The sequence below is a fragment of the Hemicordylus capensis genome, chromosome 14 (genome assembly GCF_027244095.1).
Source record: "Hemicordylus capensis ecotype Gifberg chromosome 14, rHemCap1.1.pri, whole genome shotgun sequence".
Taxonomy (NCBI): Eukaryota; Metazoa; Chordata; class Lepidosauria; order Squamata; family Cordylidae; genus Hemicordylus; species Hemicordylus capensis.
Window position 1 is genome coordinate 1,972,050 of NC_069670.1, and position 18,517 is coordinate 1,990,566.

At 50.6% G+C, this 18,517-nt stretch overlaps 1 protein-coding gene across 1 annotated transcript in view; it reads left to right on the forward strand.

Moving 5' to 3' along the window:
• The window catches only part of CDC42SE1 (CDC42 small effector 1), a 51,266-nt gene that overhangs the window by 17,154 nt on the left and 15,595 nt on the right, over positions 1 to 18,517 (forward strand). Inside the window, exon 2 of the mRNA XM_053278540.1 lies at positions 12,555 to 12,919. Coding sequence (XP_053134515.1) covers positions 12,866 to 12,919 — 54 coding nt within the window. The 5' untranslated portion in view covers positions 12,555 to 12,865. The remainder of the gene's footprint in view (positions 1 to 12,554; positions 12,920 to 18,517) is intronic.

The following is an 18,517-nucleotide window of genomic DNA, read 5'->3' on the forward strand; positions in this document are numbered from 1 at the left end:
CAGGGAGGAGAGCCGGTCTTGTGGCAGCAAGCATGAATCGTCCCCTTTGCTAAGCAGGGTCTGTCCTGGTTTGCATTTGAATGGGAGACTACATGCGTGAGCACTGTGAGCTGTTCCCCTTTGGGGATGGGGCCACTCTAGGAAGAGCGTCTGCATCCAAATTCCTTCCCTGGCAGCATCTCCAAGACAGGGCTGAGAGAGACTCCTGCCTGCGACCTTGGAGAAGCCGCTGCCAGTCTGGGCAGACAATACTGAGCCAGATGGATCAACGGCCTGACTCAGTATATTGCAGCTTCCTATGTTCCTATGAGCTTACAGTTCAGAAAATGGCACAGGGGGAATAGCAGTGGAAGGGGAGTGAAATGAAGGCAGGACTAAGCAGCGAGGAAAGTGTGTGCTTATTCCAGTGGCAGATCCTGAGCTCTGGTTAACAGGAGCCCAAGTAGCTCAGTGGGGAAAAGATGCTGACTGGGGCTGAGAGTTCAGGTCCCCACGGGGGTACCTGGACAAGAGACAGGTTAGATGTTAAATCATAGATCAATATTCAGAGGGCAAATAATTATTTGCCCTTCTTACTGGGGCGGAGAGCCGGTCTTGTGGAAGCGAGCATGAATTGTCCTCTTTGCTAAGCAGGGCTCATCTTGGTTTGCATTTGGATGGGCGACTGCAGGTGAGCGCCGTAAGATATTTCCCTCAGTGGTGGTGGAGCATCTGCGTTGCCTGCAGAAGGTCCCAGGTTCAATCGCTGGCAGGGACTGGGAAGGACTCCTGCTTGTAACGTTGAAGAGCCGCTGCCAGTCAGTACGGACAATACTGAGTCAGACAGACCAATGGTCTGACTCAGTATACAGCAGTTTCCTATATTCCTATGTATAGTAGGGGATATGGACGAGGGAGTTGCGTCATCGGCGTTGATTGGCAGGTGTGTCCTTGCGTGCATTTTTCTTGCAGGTGGGGGGAGGACTAATCCAGCCGGCTGGGCTCTCACGTATCCGGAACCATGGTGGTTTCCCACCTTTCCAATGGGATCAGATGGGCAAGGGATGTCTGCTCCATTGCGTGCTGCTTGTTGAGTGTAACTTTTATCTGCAGACATCATAGGAACATAGGAAGCTGTAATATACCGAGTCAGACCATTGGTCCATCTAGCTTAGTATTGTTTGCACAGACTGGCAGCAGCTTTTCCAAAGTTGCAGGCAGGGATCTCTCTCAGCCCTCTCTTGGAGATGCCAGGGAGGGAACTGGGAACCTTCTGCTCTTCCCAGAGTGGCTCCATCCCCTGAGGGGAATCTCTTCCAGGGCTCACACATCAAGTCTCCCATTCATATGCAACCAGGGCAGACCCTGCTTAGCTACGGGGACAAGTCATGCTTGCTACCACCAGACCAGCTCTCCATCACAGGGGCCCTACCAATCCCTCCCTTATGCCTGGCGCCGTGGGGGCCGGCTGGTCTGCGGAGGTCTGGAGCCAGGTCCTTGCCGTGTGAGGTTGCCCTCTGAGGCCGTATCGTTTCCATTCTTCGCCTCTGGGATTCAGGGGCCCGAGACCGCTTTTGGCGTTGTCTGTGCTGGTTGGTTGGTTGCTCTGGGCCTCTTCGAGACACACGCAAACTGGGCCTGGACAGAAAACATCTGGCCGTTGGGAGGCAGCTCACTGGCTTTGCGAGCATGAACTGTCCCCTCGGCCAAGCAGGGTCTGCCCTGCTTTGTATTTGGATGGGTGACTACATGTGAGTGTTGCGAGATGGACATGGGGCCTCAGCTCGGTGGCAGAGCATCTGTTTTCCATGCAGAAGGTCCCAGGTCCAAGCCCTGGCAGCCTCTCCTGGGAGAGATGCCTGCTCGGAACCTTGGGGTTTCAAGATGCTGCCGGTCAGAGTAGACGGCTCGGTGGCCAGATTTGGCTTTTTAAAAGCCTAATTCGGCTTTTTAAAAGCCAAATTCTGGCTTATGGCCCATTTGGCCCACGAGTATACCCCTTAGGTTTTGGCAACTCTGACTAGACAGTACTGAGCTAGATGACAATACTGACCAGTTATAAGGCCGCTTCCTGTGTCCCTCGTTTGCAGCTATTTGGCATCCGTTCGCAGGGGAAATGCTATACGGGCCTTCAGTCCTGATCTGGAAAGAGCGACCACTGTTAGCCCAGACCCCCATCTGCAGGGCTAACAGATGACACAGGCCTCTCCGCCTGCGACCTTCCCTAAGAACGAAAACGAGAGCCCTGCTAGATCAGAGCAAAGGTCCTTCTAGTCAGCCGTTCTGTTGCCCACAGTGGCCAAATCAATGAGAAGGGCATGCAGAAAACAACCGTACCCTGCTGCTGCACTCTGGTATTCCAAGATAGACTGTCTCCAGCCTTGGGGGTTCTGTTAGCCACCACGGATGAGGAACCACTGGTGAACCATTTATCAGCAGGGGTGGAGAGATGTTGGCTCAGTTTATCAGCCAGACAAAATATTTTTTACTCATCGGATGGTTCCTCAAGCTAGGTTGGTACATTACTCATCAGGACTTTTTTTCACTCGACAGGCATCATTTTTGACTAGTAGACTAATGGATTTCCTCAGCCCTGTTTATCAGCCTCTCCTCCGCCTCCCTGGATCGGTCTAGCCCTCTTTTCAAGAACTCTAAGCTTGTGGCCCATCGACACATGAGAATCCAGTGATGTCTTGTGTGAAGCAAAAATTCTTTTCTTTTCTTTGGATCACCTCCCAGTCCGTTTCACTGGATGACACACAGTGCTCAGGTCATGGGCATGGAAGGAAAGTTTTGCCATTTCCACATTCTCCACGCAAGGCATGATTTTATAGACCTCTGTCCTGAACAGTCACCTCTGATCCTCTTGGCTGCTGTCTTCTGCATCTTTTCCAGTTCTCCAGTGTAGTAGTAGACTGCTAAGTTCGAAGTCAAGCCAGATGAGAGGAGAGCCGGTCTTCTGGTAGCGAGCATGAATTGTCCCCTTTGATAAGCAGGGTCCACCCTGGTTTGCATTTGAATGGGAGACAACATGTGTGGGCATTGAAAGATATTCCCCTCAGGGGGATGGAGCCGCTCCTGGAAGAGCAGAAGGTTCCAAGTTCCCTCCCTGGCAGCATCTCCAAGATAGGGCTGGGAGAGACTCCCGCTTGCAACCTTGGAGAAGCCGCTGCCAGCCTGTGTAGACAATACTGAGCTAGATGGACCAAGGGTCTGACTCAGTATATGGCAGCTTCGTATTTTCCAGTGGGATTTCAGTCCATCTCAGTGGATCGCTGCTTCTCCAATCTGCCGCCTGCATCTTCACACCTCCCTGCATATCAGTAGGCCTTGGGGCGCTCGAATCGCATTGCTCCATTCTCTCTCTTCTCCTTTTTTATTTGTTTTGAACTGGTTGCTACACAGCAGACGTGTGTAAACACAGCAGTTGCTCAACGAACGCCAAAGCACAGGAGCTGTGTGGCAACCTGGGCTTTTATCTGCCGGCAGCAGCTGGTTCGAGGGAGAGCAGTTTCAGGCAGAAGGGGGTCGGGCGCACCGGTGTCCCTTGCTGGGTTTCCCGGAAGTTATGCACCCCGGTCTTCAGGAAGTGGTTGAATGGGCGTGTGCCCTCTCCGAAGGGAGGCAGTAACCCTAGATTTGTGCCGCCCGCAAAGGCCACTTTCTCTGAAGCTTTTGGCCTTGCAACGAGGGGATCGGGTCACTGCTGATTGGGTCACAGTGGGCATCTTGGGCTGTAATTTCTTGGGCTTCGTTGGAGCCTCTTTGTGCTCATGGAAGGGTACTGAGCTGGCTGGAACACATTTAGGGGATGAGGCCACCGCTGAATGGAAGAGCATCTGCTTTGCACAAGAAGGTCCCAGGTTCAGTCCCTGGCAGCGTCGCCAGGTAGGGCTGGGAGAGACGCCTGCCTGGAACTTTGGAGAGCCGCTGCCAGTCTGGGTAGACAATACTGAGCTAGATAAGATCAGCTTCCTGTGTTCCCATGTTTGGTGAATTTGCCCAAAAGCATACAATAGTCCTGCAAGTTCAGACAAAGTTTTCATCTACCCCAGCATCCAACAGTGGTCAGCTAGAGGCCACAAACAGGGCATGAAGAACACAAGAACAGCCCTGCTGGATCAGGCCCAAGGAGGTGCATCTAGTCCGGCATCCTGTTTCACACATTGGCCCACCAGATGCCTCCGAGAAGCCCACAGGCAAGAGGCGAAGGCAGGCCCTTTCTCCTGCTGTTGCACCCCTGCAACCGGTATTGAGAGGCATCCTGCCTCTGAGGCTGGAGGTGGCCTATAGCCACCGGGGCTAGTAGTCATTGATAGACCTGTCCTCCATGAATTGGTCTAAGCCCCTAAGAACAAGGAATCACCTTGTTGGTATCAAAACAAGGTAGAAAGAACAAGGTATCACCCCTGGTGCGAAATTAGTTTCCAGATCTATTCCCACTTGTTTATCAAGTCCTGATTGCAAGTGAGGGATTTTCCAAGTGTCTAGTCCTCATGGGAGGCGATCGGAAGCCTGATTCAAAAACCCGAGCCACCCCTGGAGGATAGAGCATCTGTGCCTTGTGAACTGTTTATGCCCCGTTTCCCCTGAGAAACACAGTCTTCATAAAGTTGGGCCGTTCACACTTGCATACTTGAAACACACACGCAGGGATGCCTCAGCAGGCTTTGCTCTGTGACGTGAGCTCTGCAGTTGTCTCCTTCCACATCCTGTTTTCATCCGATCCGATATACGATCCGTCTCCCAGAGTGCACGGAAGATCATCCCGAGCGGAGGCTTTCCCAACCTCTCTGTCTGATCTCCCCTGCGCTTCTGTCAATGGAAAGTGCGACTCTTGGAGATCTGCCAGACCGTGTGTATGTGCGTGGGTTGATTACAGAGCAGATCCAAACATGCAGAAATCGCATGGGTCACGCTACGTGGGTCATGCACACATGTGGGAGATGTGCGTGTCTGAATACTTCTCTGTACCAAACAGCATGGCATGATTAGAAGATCTAAGACGACTTGGGACACCCAGCTTTCAGTCCCCACTCAGACAGGGATCTCACTGGGCCAGTCTCTCTCAGCCTAACCTACCTTGCAGGGTCGTTGTGAGGGGAGAAATGCAGAAGGGTCTGCGTATGCTCCCCCGAGTTCTCTGGAAGAAGGATGGGATAAAAAGGAATAAAATGAATGTACTGTATTTACCAGAATAGAAGATGACTCTGATTTTAACATGACCCCCTTAAAAAATAGAAGTTAAATACAAGTGATACCTGTATTTACCTGAAAGGAAGATGTTGTTAAATTTAAGATGACTCCTCTGAGGAGAACTTGCGGCGGGTGGTGGGGGAGACTAGGCTTGGATTTAGGTATCCTGTATGCAGCAGAAAGTTAACACAGGAGGGAGTTCTGAATATCTGGATTTCTCTCTCAGGCATTCGCTTTCTACAGGCCGGGTGTTTTGTTCCATTTGCTTTTTTTTAATGAGGGTGTCTACTTTGTGACCGTCTGTTCACCCGCCAATTTGGCCAGTGCCAATTGCAGACTGGGCATTGCTAGCCCGTTATTGTCTATCCCACATGTGGTAGAAAATGCACCGAAATCTGTGTTTGGTCCCATAACATGTTGCTTCTGAAGCTTGCTGAGCAATCCGTTTCAGCACAGCCTAGAGGGCATCTGCGGTCACAATGCTGGGTTTCCCGGGGCCTGTATTTTATCTATCTATCTATTTCTCTAAGGCGTACCCGCCGCTAATCCCATGTGTGGCAGCTCTCGTGGGAGGAGTTCGCAAGCGAGCTGCCGGCAGGGAGAGAGGAAAGCAGCACTGCCGGCGGACAGACTTGTGGGCGAGGCGGGAAACAAAACAGCAAGGGGGGGAGGAAAGCGGTGTTGAGTGGGAAAAGAAAACGGCAGTGGGTGGGCGGGGAAAGAAAACAGTGGGGTGGGCGGAGAACTTGAGGTGCAGATGCGGCCAGCTAGTTTTATTTATTTTATTTTTGCATTTATGTCCCACTCGTCCTCCAAGAAGCCCTGAGCGGTGTACTTGGTTGAGCTTATCTAGCACAGTTTGGACAAGTTTCTGCCCCATGACAAAATGGAAAAGAAGAGGATTTTTTATTTTAATTTTAATGAATTACAGTAGATGGATTTTGAAGATCATATTTTTTAAAAAAGAAGGGGGTGTTTTTTTAACCTGGTTGTTGTTCCCTCCATTTCTTTTTTCTAGTACTAAGATAGTCTATTTTAAATATGAAGATCGGGGGGGGGGGGAGAGTTTTAAAATTTGATTAGATATGAATTTTAGTTGTATTATTACTTATTATTTGAAATAAAGAAAAAGCTTCTTTTTAAAAAGAAAAATCCTCAGAACAACCTTGTGGGATAGGTTAGACTGAGAGAGAAGTGACTGCCTCAGAGTCGTCCAGTGAGCTTCATGGCTGAAGGGGGATTTGAACCCGGGTCTTCCTGCTCCTAGGGAGATGTAGGGACCATGCTGGCTTCCATGTTCCATCGGGGAATGCCATCTCTGGGAGCAAGGCTGAGGAAAAACCTCGGAAGACCAGCCCAAGAAGACAATATTGGGATAGCAAGGGAGGAATCTGCCATATACTGAGTCAGACCCTTGGTCCCTCTAGCTCAGTATTGTCTTCACAGACTGGCAGCAGCTTCTCCAAGGGTTGCAGGCAGGAATCTCTCCCAGGCCTACCTGGAGATGCTCCCAGGGAGTGAAGCCAGGACCACCTTCATGCAAAGCAGATGTTCTTCCGCTGAGCCATGACCTCGCCGGCCAAGAGAAACATCCGACACCACTCACATGTGGTCACCCATTCAAAAGCAAACCATGGCAGGCCCCGCTTAGCAAGGGGCACAATTCAGGCTTGCCAGCGCAAGACCGACTTCCTCAAATCAGACAACTCTGTGGCCAGACTCAGCACACAGCAGCAGCCTTATGAGCAGAGCCCAAGTTACCTCTCAGAGCCTTGAAGCCACTCGATGGCCATAAAAAGCGAACACACCTTTTGTCTCTCAGTCCTTTTTTTTGCACTTTCCTTCTCTCTCTCCTTTCTTATCTGTGCACGGGGCGGGGGGAGTGTTTCATTTCTCAAATCCTCCCTACTCCAGGTGGCAGGATGAGTCAGAGGTGAGCAAGTTAGGGCAGGAATGCGCACGGGGCGAGGCTGGTGGAGTCTATCTCCATGAGGGCTTTGCAGGAGGCCGGGAGAGATGTTGGGAAGAAGGTCGTGCAAGAGCATGTCAGATCCAGCCTCCGTTGATCTGAGCGGAGATCACAGGACTGCTGGTTTGCTCCCCAGCGCAAGGAGGGAGAACGGCTGTCTGAGGCACCGAGCGAGGGAAACGTGCCACTGCCGTCTGCACGGCACAAGCTCACATCTAATGAAAGGTTCGGTGGATCTGCCGGTAGACGCATCGGATGATAAGGTACCCGCACGCTGAATAGCAGAACGGGTGTCTCAAAGTCGTTGGTCTCCCCCAGGGAATTCTGGGAGCTGTAGTACTGTGCAGCAGGTTAGACATCCTCAAAAGTAGGGGGGTGCGCAGGAATCAATTTTTTGCAATTTGAGCTCGGGTCGAGCCGCAAAAAACCTGAATCGATTCGTCGAGAGCAGTCAGCTTGGCCAGCTGCCTCAACGAATCGACATCAAGTCACTCAAATTGATTCGAGTGATTTGGCCACCATTTTGGGACCCGTCTTCCCAGGAAAAATGGGCCCCCAAATGGCGCTTTCCCCCAGGGAGAGCTGGTCTACCAGTTGGGGTTGGCGGGTAGACCAGCTCAGCTCTGGACCCTTGCCTTGGAGGGCTGGTCTACCTACCAAGGCGGGCTGACGCACGAAGTCCGGAGTGGAAGGCTGGTCTATCTATCGTCCCCAATTGGTAAACCACTCTCCCCAGAAAAACAACAACATTATGAGGCCCATTTCCCCAGTAAAACAGGCTTCAAAAGGGAGTTTGAACCACCCTAGCAGATTTGGGTCTAATTGGGGGTGATTCTCCTCAACCCCGAATAGGGCCCTCGCTTTTGAGGGCGATTCGATTCGGGGTCAAATGTGCACATCACACCCAATTCGACCTGAATCGATTCGAGGGTGAATTGAATTGCACATCCCTACTCAAAAGCATTTAGCTGCATTCGTGAAGGAGGTGAGATCAATCTGGCAGAGGTTGTTAGGCATGATGGCTCAGTAGAACCTCCATGGAACAAGGCAGTATACCCCAGAATATCAGATACTGGGGGGAAGCAACAGGAGAGGGCTGGTGTCTTCACACCCTGTTTTTCGGCTTCCGAGAGATATCAGATTGGGGTCTCTGTACATGAAGACTATGTTTAGGTATTGGAGCTGATAAGCCTGCCTGCAAAGCCTGTAGCCGCAGAGTTAAGAATCTGGCCTACGTCTCAGCAGTACAAATTACAGGTTCTAGGATTTGATGGTTTAGGGGAGCCATTGGTCACAGAAGGGGTGTTGTCTCTGAACATCTTCCTCCTGCATTTTGTATGTAATTAATTTTAAAATGTAATTAGGGAGTGTGTGTGTGTGTGTGTGTGTGTGTGTGTGTGTGTGTGTGTGTAACAGTAAGTAATAAATCAGGAATTTATGGAGAACAACTCATCTGCTGCCGGATGAGTTGCTGGCCACAGGGTTAGCTGTGAAGTGTTTAGGGTTAGCCTCAGGGTTAGGGGTTAGCCTCAGAAGTGTTTAGCTGTATTTATGGAAGAGGAGAGATCTGTCTCGTGCCTGATGGCTCAATAGAGCCTCCACAGAACAAGGCAGTATACCTCCAATTCCAGTTTCTGGGGAAAGCAACAGGAGAGGGCTGATGTCTTCATGCCCTGCTTTTGGTCTTCCCAGATATCAGGCACTCTGTTATTTGACATCCTCTGGCAGGTCTGTTCTCAGGTGTGGACAAAACCTCTTCTTAGGCGTGGGCCAAACAAATGTTACTGCAGATGAAATGCGAGGGTTATCTTCTGCTGTTCTTCTCGCGCCTTCCTGGCTGCCTTTTCAGCAGCTCCGTTCTCCCTTGGCCCCAATCCCAGAGCTGAGATAAATGCCTCACACTGCTCCACCCCGCCATGTGCCTGCCTCTGATAGGGGCATGGATGTGGGGCTGGCCCATGAGGGACCTGTGCCCTGCAAGTGACTCATTCTGAATTGTAACGTGAGGGGTTAGCCCTTTCATTTCTTCTGGGAACACAAGAACTGCCCTTCGGGATCCAGGGCTGTGTTTCTGCTGCCCTCTGAGAAACTCACAAACTCGCTATGGTTAGAGTGCTGGACTAGGACCGGGGAGACCCGAGTTCAAATCCCCATCCAGCCATGAGACTTGCTGGGTGACTCTGGGCCAATCACTTCTCTCTCAGTTTAACCTACTTCACAGGGTTGTTGTGAAAGAGAAACTCAAGTATGTAGTACACCACTCTGGGTTTCTAGGAGGAAGAACGGGATATAAAATGTAAAATAATAATAATAATAATTAATAATAATGAAGAAATAGAAAAATTCACAAAATACAAAGATCTACAGATTGAAATTGAAAGGCTGTGGCAGAAAAAGACCAAAATAATCCCAGTGGTCATTGGCACCCTGGGTGCAATTCCAAAAGACCTTGAAGAGCACCTCAACACCAAAGGGGCCACAGAAATCACCATCAGCCAATTACAAAAAGCAGCTTTACTGGGAACAGCCTATATTCTGCGACGATATCTATAATAATAACAGCAACAACGTTGATAATAAAATTCAGCCATCCCAGGTCCTTGGGAAGGACTCGATGTCTGGATAAAACAAACCAGTCAATAATATCACCTGTCTGACTGTGTAAACAACAACAACAATAAATAGTATCCAAAGTATTCCAAAGCCTGGGATGTAGGGTTCAGAAGCGCTTGCATAGGAAGCTGCCGCCTACTGAGCCAAGCCATTGGTTCAGCTATCTCAGTATTGTCTACTCTGACTGGCAGCGTCTCCCCAAGGTTTCATGCAGGAGTCTTCCCCAGCTTTACTAGGAGGACCTTCTCCATGCAAAGGAGAAGGTTATATGAGTTATAGTGGAGTTGTGGGCAAATAGTCTCAGAACAAGAGGGCAATGGGGATCGGGGGGGGGGGGGACCACAAATCCTGCTTTCCACCGCCCTTCCTCCCCACCCCCAGGAAAACAAAACCTGCTTTTTGCTGAGTCACCTTCTCTGAGGAGGCTTCGCGTCTGCCAGCAAGCAGCAATTTACTGCTAGGAGACAGTCATCTTTTGCATCAGACGAAACACCAGGAACCCGAATAATTACTCTTGTGGAGTTGGCAGCAGGCCCAGTCTGAGGGCTGAAGACCGTATTGTTCTCCGCTGGCTGGTCACATGATGCAGAGCGTTCGTGGGCCTGGTCGCGCCTCCCCCTGGCTTGCAAAATGGCTTCTTGTCTGGTGGATTTCTTTGGAAATCCCTTGGTTTCCATCTGAGTCAGAGCTTCAGTATACTTCTCTCCTGCTGCTTGCTGCTCCAAAGATATCGGAAAGGCCCCGCAGGGGTCAGACCGAAGTTCATCTGGTCCAGCCTCTTGCTTTCCACTGTGCTGGCCACCAAATGCCTCCAGGAAGTCTACAAGCAACAGCCCTCCCCAATTTGCTCGGCAACAGCCGGGGTTTGAAGGAGAGGCCGCTTCTGAGCATAGAGGCCCCCCTGCCCCCCGTGTATGTTCATCACAGCAAATGGCCTTGCTGAGCTATGAATCAACCGGCTCCCCCGTTCTCAAGCCACCTAAGCCAGCGTCTGCCATTGCTTCTTGTGGCAGTGGGTTCCGTAGGTAGCAAGCATGACTTGTCCCCCTTAGCTAAGGAGGGTCTGCCCTGGTTGCATATGAATGGGAGACTTGATGTGTGAACTTTAAGATCTTCCCCTCAGGGGATGGAGCCGCTGTGAGAAGAGCAGAAGGTCCCCAGTTCCCTCCCTGGCAGCATCTCCAAGATCGGGCGGAGAGAGATTCCTGCCTGCCACCTTGGAGAAGCCGCTGCCAGTCTGTGAAGACAATAGCGAGCTAGATGGACCAAGGGTCTGACTCAGTATATGGCAGCTTCCTATGTTCCTTTGACCAGTGGTCCCTCCAACCCAGGGGTTCTCAGCTGGCGGTCCTCCAGATGTCGCTGAGCTACAACCCCCATCATCCCCAGCCATTGTGGCTGGGGACGATGGGAGTTGTAGTTTATCTGGAGTACCACCACTTGGGAACCCCAGATGTAAGTCATTGTGGAAGCTCAGGAGGGGATCCCAGGGCCTTTCTGGAAAGGAGGAAGTCGAGTGTATATGTGGGTTGTTTTTCTTTCTTAATGCCTTTAGTCCGGTTCTGTGGAAAAGCAACATTTCCTGGTGGTGGTGTTTGTTGTTGTTGTTGTTGTTGTTTTTAATAGCAAGCAAAAAGGTCTAAAGGACCTTTTGGCCTTTAAAAGATCTCTATCAGTTCAGCCTGATCTTTCTCCGAGGGAGGACAACGCATTTGCAACACACATGAGTCAGCAGAGAGTTGGTTTCAGCACTCGGAAGGAACTTGCAAAGAGGGAAATGTGCTTTTCTTTCTTTCCGCTTTGCATAAGGCAGGAACGCCCCGACCCGAATGTGGTGCGTTTATTTGCACGCCTTTAATCAAAGTCAGATAAAGAAAAAAGAACACGAAAAGAAAGTGTTCTAGATGCTCAGTTCCTTGGGGCAGAAACGTGTCTCCTTGGTGTCTCTCTGAGCCCCCTCGTTAGTTGGAGAGTCACCTTCTTTCAAGTTACGAGATGCTTTGGGAGGGCCTTGCTCCTCGGGCTAACACTTGCTGAAGTTCAGCTGTCACACGCACACACACAGAGCAAGGCCTTCTCTGTGCTTGCCCCAAGGTTTTGACACTCCCTTTCAGAAAATGCCCACACTGTCTCTCCCAGTCTTTTTTAGACCTAAAAGACTAAAGACTAAAAGGCTAAAGACTTTTCTTTGACTGGGAGCTACCGTGTTTCCCCGAAAATAAGACAGTGTCTTATATTAATTTTAGCCCCCAAAAATGCACTAGGGCAATTAGCGCTACATCAGAAATTACTGCTAGGTCTTACTTTCGGGGAAACAGGGTATAGACCAGGTGTCTTGCTCTTAATTCTGGCCTCTTATCTTGTTGTTGGGTTACGGCTTTTAACGATTTGATTATTTTTATGAGATTTTATTGTGGTGGTGGTGGTGGTTTGACTCATCGCACGCCGACCTGTTGTTGTTGTTGTTGTTAAATGAAGAGTGGTTTTAAAATGTGTTTTAAAAATAATAAAAAAAACCATTAGGAGCCAGAAACCTTTGCTGATCTACTGCAAATCATCCTGTGGTCTCCCAGTAGATCGCAACTGACCTCCTGGTCTAGATTAGAAGGCTCTTCATTGTCTGTACAGAAAGGGAAGGGTGGATCTCAGAGATGCTGAAACGCAAGAAGAGGAGGCAGGATCTGGCCACACTGACGGGTTCCCAGCCTGCTGCTCTTTCACTGATCCACAGAACCTTCTCCTAAGGGTATGATTCCATTTCCTAACCTGCTTGCTCTGTTTTGTTTCACTTTGGAAGGTGCCGTTCAAGCAAGTCTCTCCACAGAGGGGTATTCCTCAGCAGCAACCGGCTTTTCGGACGCCGAAAGGAACTCCTTCCTGCTCACTGGAACGTCTTTTGTTTGGGCCTGAGATCCCCTCTTGACCCCAGGCATGATCCTGGAGATGTTGGCCATTGCTTGAATTTCTGGCCACGCCATAGGAACAGCTTTTGAGGGGGGACCCTCCCAGAACGTGGAGCAGGAGGGCAGCCAAGGCAAGAGGGCGGAATTAACCAGTGTCAAAGAGGAGATCGACACATCCGATAGAAAGCTGGAAGCCTCCGCGAATATGAGCGATTTCTGGCACAAACTGGGTTGTTGCGTGGTAGAGAAGCCACAGCCGGTGAGTACATAGGAACATAGGAAGCTGCCTTATACCGAGTCAGACCCTTGGTCCATCTAGCTCAGTATTGTCTTCACAGACTGGCAGCGGCTTCTCCAAGGTTGCAGGCAGGAATCTCTTTCAGTCCTAACTTGGAGATGCTGCCAGGGGGGGAACTTGGAGCCTAGTTGCTCTCCCCAGAGCGGCTCCATCCTGTGAGGGGAATCTCTTCCAGTGCTCACACTTCTGGTCTCCCATTCATTTGCAGCCAGGGTGGGCCCTGCTTAGCTAAGGGGACAAGTCATGCTTGCTGCCACCAGACCAGCTCTTCTCACCTTGATTGGCTTTGCCTTCGTTCCTCTCCCCTCTCCATCCTATTTTCCTTTCTCAGATGGTGTAGGACCCATTATGATAATTTGTATCCCTCTAGGCCAGGGCTGCTCAACTTCGGCCCTCCTGCAGATGCTGGCCTACAATTCCCATAATCCCTGGCTATTGGCCACTGTGGCTGGGGATTATGGGAGTTGTAGTTCAAAAACAGCTGGGGGGCCTAAGTTGAGCAGGCCTGCTCTAGGCCCACCTAATGGCACAGCGGGGAAATAACTTGACTAGCAAGCCAGAGGTTGCCAGTTCGAATCCCTTCTGGTGGAAACACCTCTATTGGGCAGCAGCGATCTAGGAAGATGCTGAAAGGCATACTCTCATACTGCGAGGGAGATGGCAATGGTCAACCTCTCCTGGATTCTACCAAAGACAACCGCAGGGCTCTGTGGTCGCCAGGAGTCGACGGCACACTTTAGTGGCTCCTAGCGGACAAGAAGTAGCTTGGTGCATCGGAAGACCACCTCCTTACCTAGCAGGCAACAGGAGCAGGACTCCCCCCCCCCACTGGCAGCAGGGTGATCTATAAATGTTGTTGAATAGTTAAAAAAATAATACAGTTCAAAGGAGAGAAGGAATAACTCTTTAACAACTATGCCTGTCTTCTCAGTAATCTCTGAGAAAGAGGGCGCGAAGTGCCAGGGGTTGTCCATGTTAAACCAGGGCCTTCCCCAACCTGTGGCCCTCCAGATGTTGCTGGACCACAACTCCTATCACCCCCAGCCACGATGATGGGAGTCGTAGTTCAGCAACATCTGGAAGGCCACAGGTTGGGGAAGGTCCTGCGATTAATCCATGACAGCTGGGTTGCAGATTGCTGGCTGGGGCTCAGAGATGGGTCTCTGAAAGGGCTGAGCCCGACCGTACTGGGAGGCAGGTCCTCCTCCTGGTGTGACACAGGAACGGGCGACGGGAACACAGGACTCGGCCATGGGTCTCTCTAGCTCAGGATCGTCCTCACAGACTGGCAGCGGCTTCTCCAAGGTTGCAGGAAGGAGTCTCTCTCTCAGCTCGATCTTGGAGTTGCTGCCAGGGAGGGAACTGGGGACCTAGATGCTCTTCCCAGAGTGGCTCCATCCCCTGAGGGGAATATCTCACAGTGCTCACACATGTAGCCTCCCATCCAAATGTCAACCAGGGTGGGCCCTGCTTAGCAAAGAGGACAATTCGTGTGTAATACCACCAGACCAGCTCTCCTCTAGCCTGAGTCTGACAGGCCGCTTTTTGTCTCAGGTAAAATGCCCTGCACTGCTGCAACTCTTCCCATAACTGTCTCGCACACATACCAAGCTCTGCTGGGCATGAGACCACGGGGGGCGCGGGGGGGGGCCCACTGCAAACACTCGGCTGTGTTGGCCTTTGCGATAATAAAGCCCGTTCTCTTCCTCCTCCTCTGCCTGAGACAAGAATCTGTGGGCACTGGCCCGGCCGCCCAGTGCCAAAGCGCTCCAGGGCTTTGAGCTCACTTGGGCAGAAAATGCCTGGAATGCGATGAGCCTCTCCGATCTGCCCTGCTGGGCTGAGGTGCCGTGCCAGACCCGCGGAGAAGCAGCTCCCTGCCTGGGCTTCTCCTCCGTCGCCTTCCGCCGCGTGAAACGCCCCTCCTCTGTTTTCTGCAGCGTCTGGAAACCAGACTTGCGGTCCTTGCAAATGGACTTCCTAGGCCGGCTCCCCTGTTTTCTTTCAAATATGTCTACAATTTCTAATTGTAGAAATCTTTCTACACTCTGATTCCACCCAGAGATGGAAGCTTGGGGCAGTATACAAATTTGAAAAAAATACTATTACTATTACGACGACAACAACAACAAATATTTATATACCACTCTTCAGCCAAAGTTCACAAAGCGGTTTACATCGAAAAATAAATAATACATCAACAAGATGGTCCCCAGTCCCCAAAGGGGGCTCACAGTCACAATCTAAAAAGAAACATAAGGCAGATACGAGCAACAGCCACTGGAGGGTTGCTGTGCTGGGGATGGAGAGGGCCGGTTGCTCTCCCCTGATTAAATACGAGATTATCACTTCTTTGGAAGGTGTCTCTTTGCTCAGTTAGTAGGGGGGGAGTGAATGGTACGGCATCCCTCCAGTGGCTGTTGCTAGTATCTGCCTTATGTTTCTTTTTAGATTGTGATTGTGAGCCCCCTTTGGGTACAGGGGACCATCTTGTTTATGTTATTTATAAAATTATTCTTTCTTGTTTACACAGTCAGGCAGGTGTTATTGACTGGTTTGTTTTATCCAGACATCGAGTCCTTCCCAAGGACCTGGGATGGCTGAGTTTTATTATCAATGTTGTTGCTGTTATTATAGTTTGTTTTTTTGTTTATTTATTCGATTTCTATACCGCCCTTCCAAAAATGGCTCAGGGCAGTTTACACAGAGAAATAACACATAAATAAAATGGATCCCTGTCCCCAAAGGGCTCACAGTCTAAAAAGAAACATAAGATAGACCCCAGCAACAGTCCCTGGAGGGGTGCAACAGTCCCTGGAGGGGTGCAACAGTCCCTGGAGGGGTGCAACAGTCCCTGGAGGGGTGCAACAGTCCCTGGGGGTGGATACGGCCAGACACTCTCCCCCTGCTAAATAAAGAGAATCACCACATTAAAAGGTGCCTCTTTGCCAAGTTAGCAGGGGTAAATATATTCGCAGAATATAGGCTGTTCCCAGTAAAGTTGCTTTTTGTCATTGGCTGATGGTGATTTCTGTGGCCCCCCCAATGGTGTTGAGGTGCTCTTCTTCAAGGTCTTTTGGAACTGCACCCAGGGCGCCAATGACCACTGGGATTATTTGGGTCTTCTTCTGCCACAGCCTTTCAATTTCAATTTGTAGATCTTTGTATTTGGTGATTTTTTTTCTATTTCTTTTTATTCTATTCTGCTATCCCCTGGTATTGCTGTGTCGATTATTTTCACTTGTTTTTCTTTCTTCTCGACTACAGTTATATCTGGTGTATTGTGTGGCAGATGTTTGCCTGTTTGTAGTCGGAAGTCCCATAATATTTTTGCATCTTCATTCTCTTCAACTTTTTCAATTTTATGGTCCCACCAATTTTTGGCTACAGGTAGCTTGTATTTTTTGCAGATGTTCCAGTGTATCACCCCTGCTACCTTGTCATGCCTTTGTTTGCAGTCATTCTGTGCGATCTTTTTGCAACAGCTATTTATGGGGCTGTCTACAAGCCAGAGTTCAGGCCCAGTATCTTTTTGGCAGGCTTAAGCCCTGAGCTCTGTCATCTTTTTTATTTTTATTAATAAGCAGCAGGATTATTTTCCCTTGGGTGACACCTGAGTTTGAAATGGGCAGAAATTCCTTTCGATCCTCTCTCCCATTCCCCATGTTCTTTCGAGTGCTTCCTCCTGACAATAGTTCTGTGGTCCAAAGCAGGGTCCTGTCCTGCTTGAGGTGGGAAGGAGCCGCGGAAAAAAGAGCAAACCAGCATTTCCATCCTTGTTTTCATCTTGCTGCCGTCTAATCAACCCCCTCCACCAAAGGTTTATGGTGAGGCCCAGAGAAACTCCATGCGGTCCTCTTTTCTGGCGAGAATGAGCTTTCAGGTTCTGTTGGACTTGATTTTATTTTTAAAAAGCCTGGGCTTTTTGGAAGCCAACAGTGTAGAGCTAGAAGGGCAAGAGGAGATTTAAAGGCAAGGTAAAGTTGTGCCGTCAAGACGATTTCAACTCCTGGCACCCACAGAGAGCCCTGAGGTTTTCCTTGGCAGAATACAGGAGGGGTTGACCATTGCCTCCTCCTTCGCAGTATGAGATGATGCCTTTCAGCATCTACCTATATCACTGCTGCCCGATATAGGTACCAGCAGGGATTCGAACTGGCAGCCTTCTGCTTGTTAGTCAAGCATTGTGAGTCAAGCATTTCCCCGAGATTTAGTGGTGAATAAATGCTGTCCATTACAGGAACAATGGGAACTGCCGTGTACTGAGTCAGAATATCATCCATCTAGGTGATATTGTCTACAAGGAGTGGCAGCGGCTCTCCAGGGTGTGCCAGGCAGGAGTCTTTCCCAGCCCTACCTGGAGATGCTGCCACTCCTGGACCTGGGACCTTCTGCAAGCCAAGCAGATCCTCTGCTACTGAGCAATGGCCCCGTCACTGGGTGAGAGGTTTCATCAACCGCTATCAGCCATGATAGTTTAATTGGGCCACCATGGACCCCAGAGGTCAATTGCCTCTGTACCAGGGGTGGGGGACAGATAGGGACGGGTGCTCACTTTCGTGCCCTGCTGGTAGGTTTCTCAGAGGGTGGCCACTAGGGATGTGCACGAATCGTTTCGGATGTGCACGAATCGTTTCGGGGGTCGGATGTGCACGAATCGTTTCGTTTAGGGATGTGCATGAATCGTTTCGGCGGGGTGGGGAGTGGCCTCTTTAAGCACCAATCAAGCCGGTCCTTACCTGCTTGTCCGCTGCCCCACCACATTTCCCGGTGCGGTGCGGTGCCACTCAGAAGTCTGCGGGTGGCTGCGTCCACGTGTGTCCCGCGTGGCGGCCGTCTGTGGGGTTCCATGTGTGTCCCGTGGCCATGTGCGTGCGCAGGCTGCTGCGTGCAGCGCCACGCCAGGAAGGCAGCAGGGGCGGCAGAGGGGCAGGTCAAGACGGGCTTGAGTCGTGCTTCAAGGGACCGCTCCCTGCGCCACCGGAACGATTCGGCAGGCTGCGCCGAATCAATTTGGCGTCTCCCAACTGGATGCACCAAATCGATTTGTGCACCTCCCTGTTGGCCACTGTGGGGAGCAAGATCCTGGACTTGTTGAGCCGTTGGTGTGACCCACCAGGGTTCTTCTTCCCTTTGGAGAAAGTGCTGGATACTTTCGTGAAGCGTTAGCTGGTAGTCGCCAGTACTCCCCAAGCTGGCTATGTGGATCCTCCAGATTAAGAGGCAGAATCTCTGGATACCATTTGCTGGTCCGCAACAGCATCTAGTTGGCCGGCGTTGATCCTGGACCAGACCTGTCTGCCAAAGCAAGACTCTCTTTCTGCCCTTATAACCCCTGCTAACTGGGCAGAGAGGCACCTTTTTAACGTGGCGATTCTCTTTATCTAGCAGGGGGAGAGCAACTGGCCCTATCCGTCCCCAGCACAGCACCCCTCCAGTGACTGTGGCTGGTGTCTGTCTTATTAGAGTGTTTCTTTTTAGACCGTGAGCCCTTTGGGGACAGGGAGCCATCTGATTTGTTTGTTATTTCTCTGTGTAAACCGCCCTGAGCCATTTTTG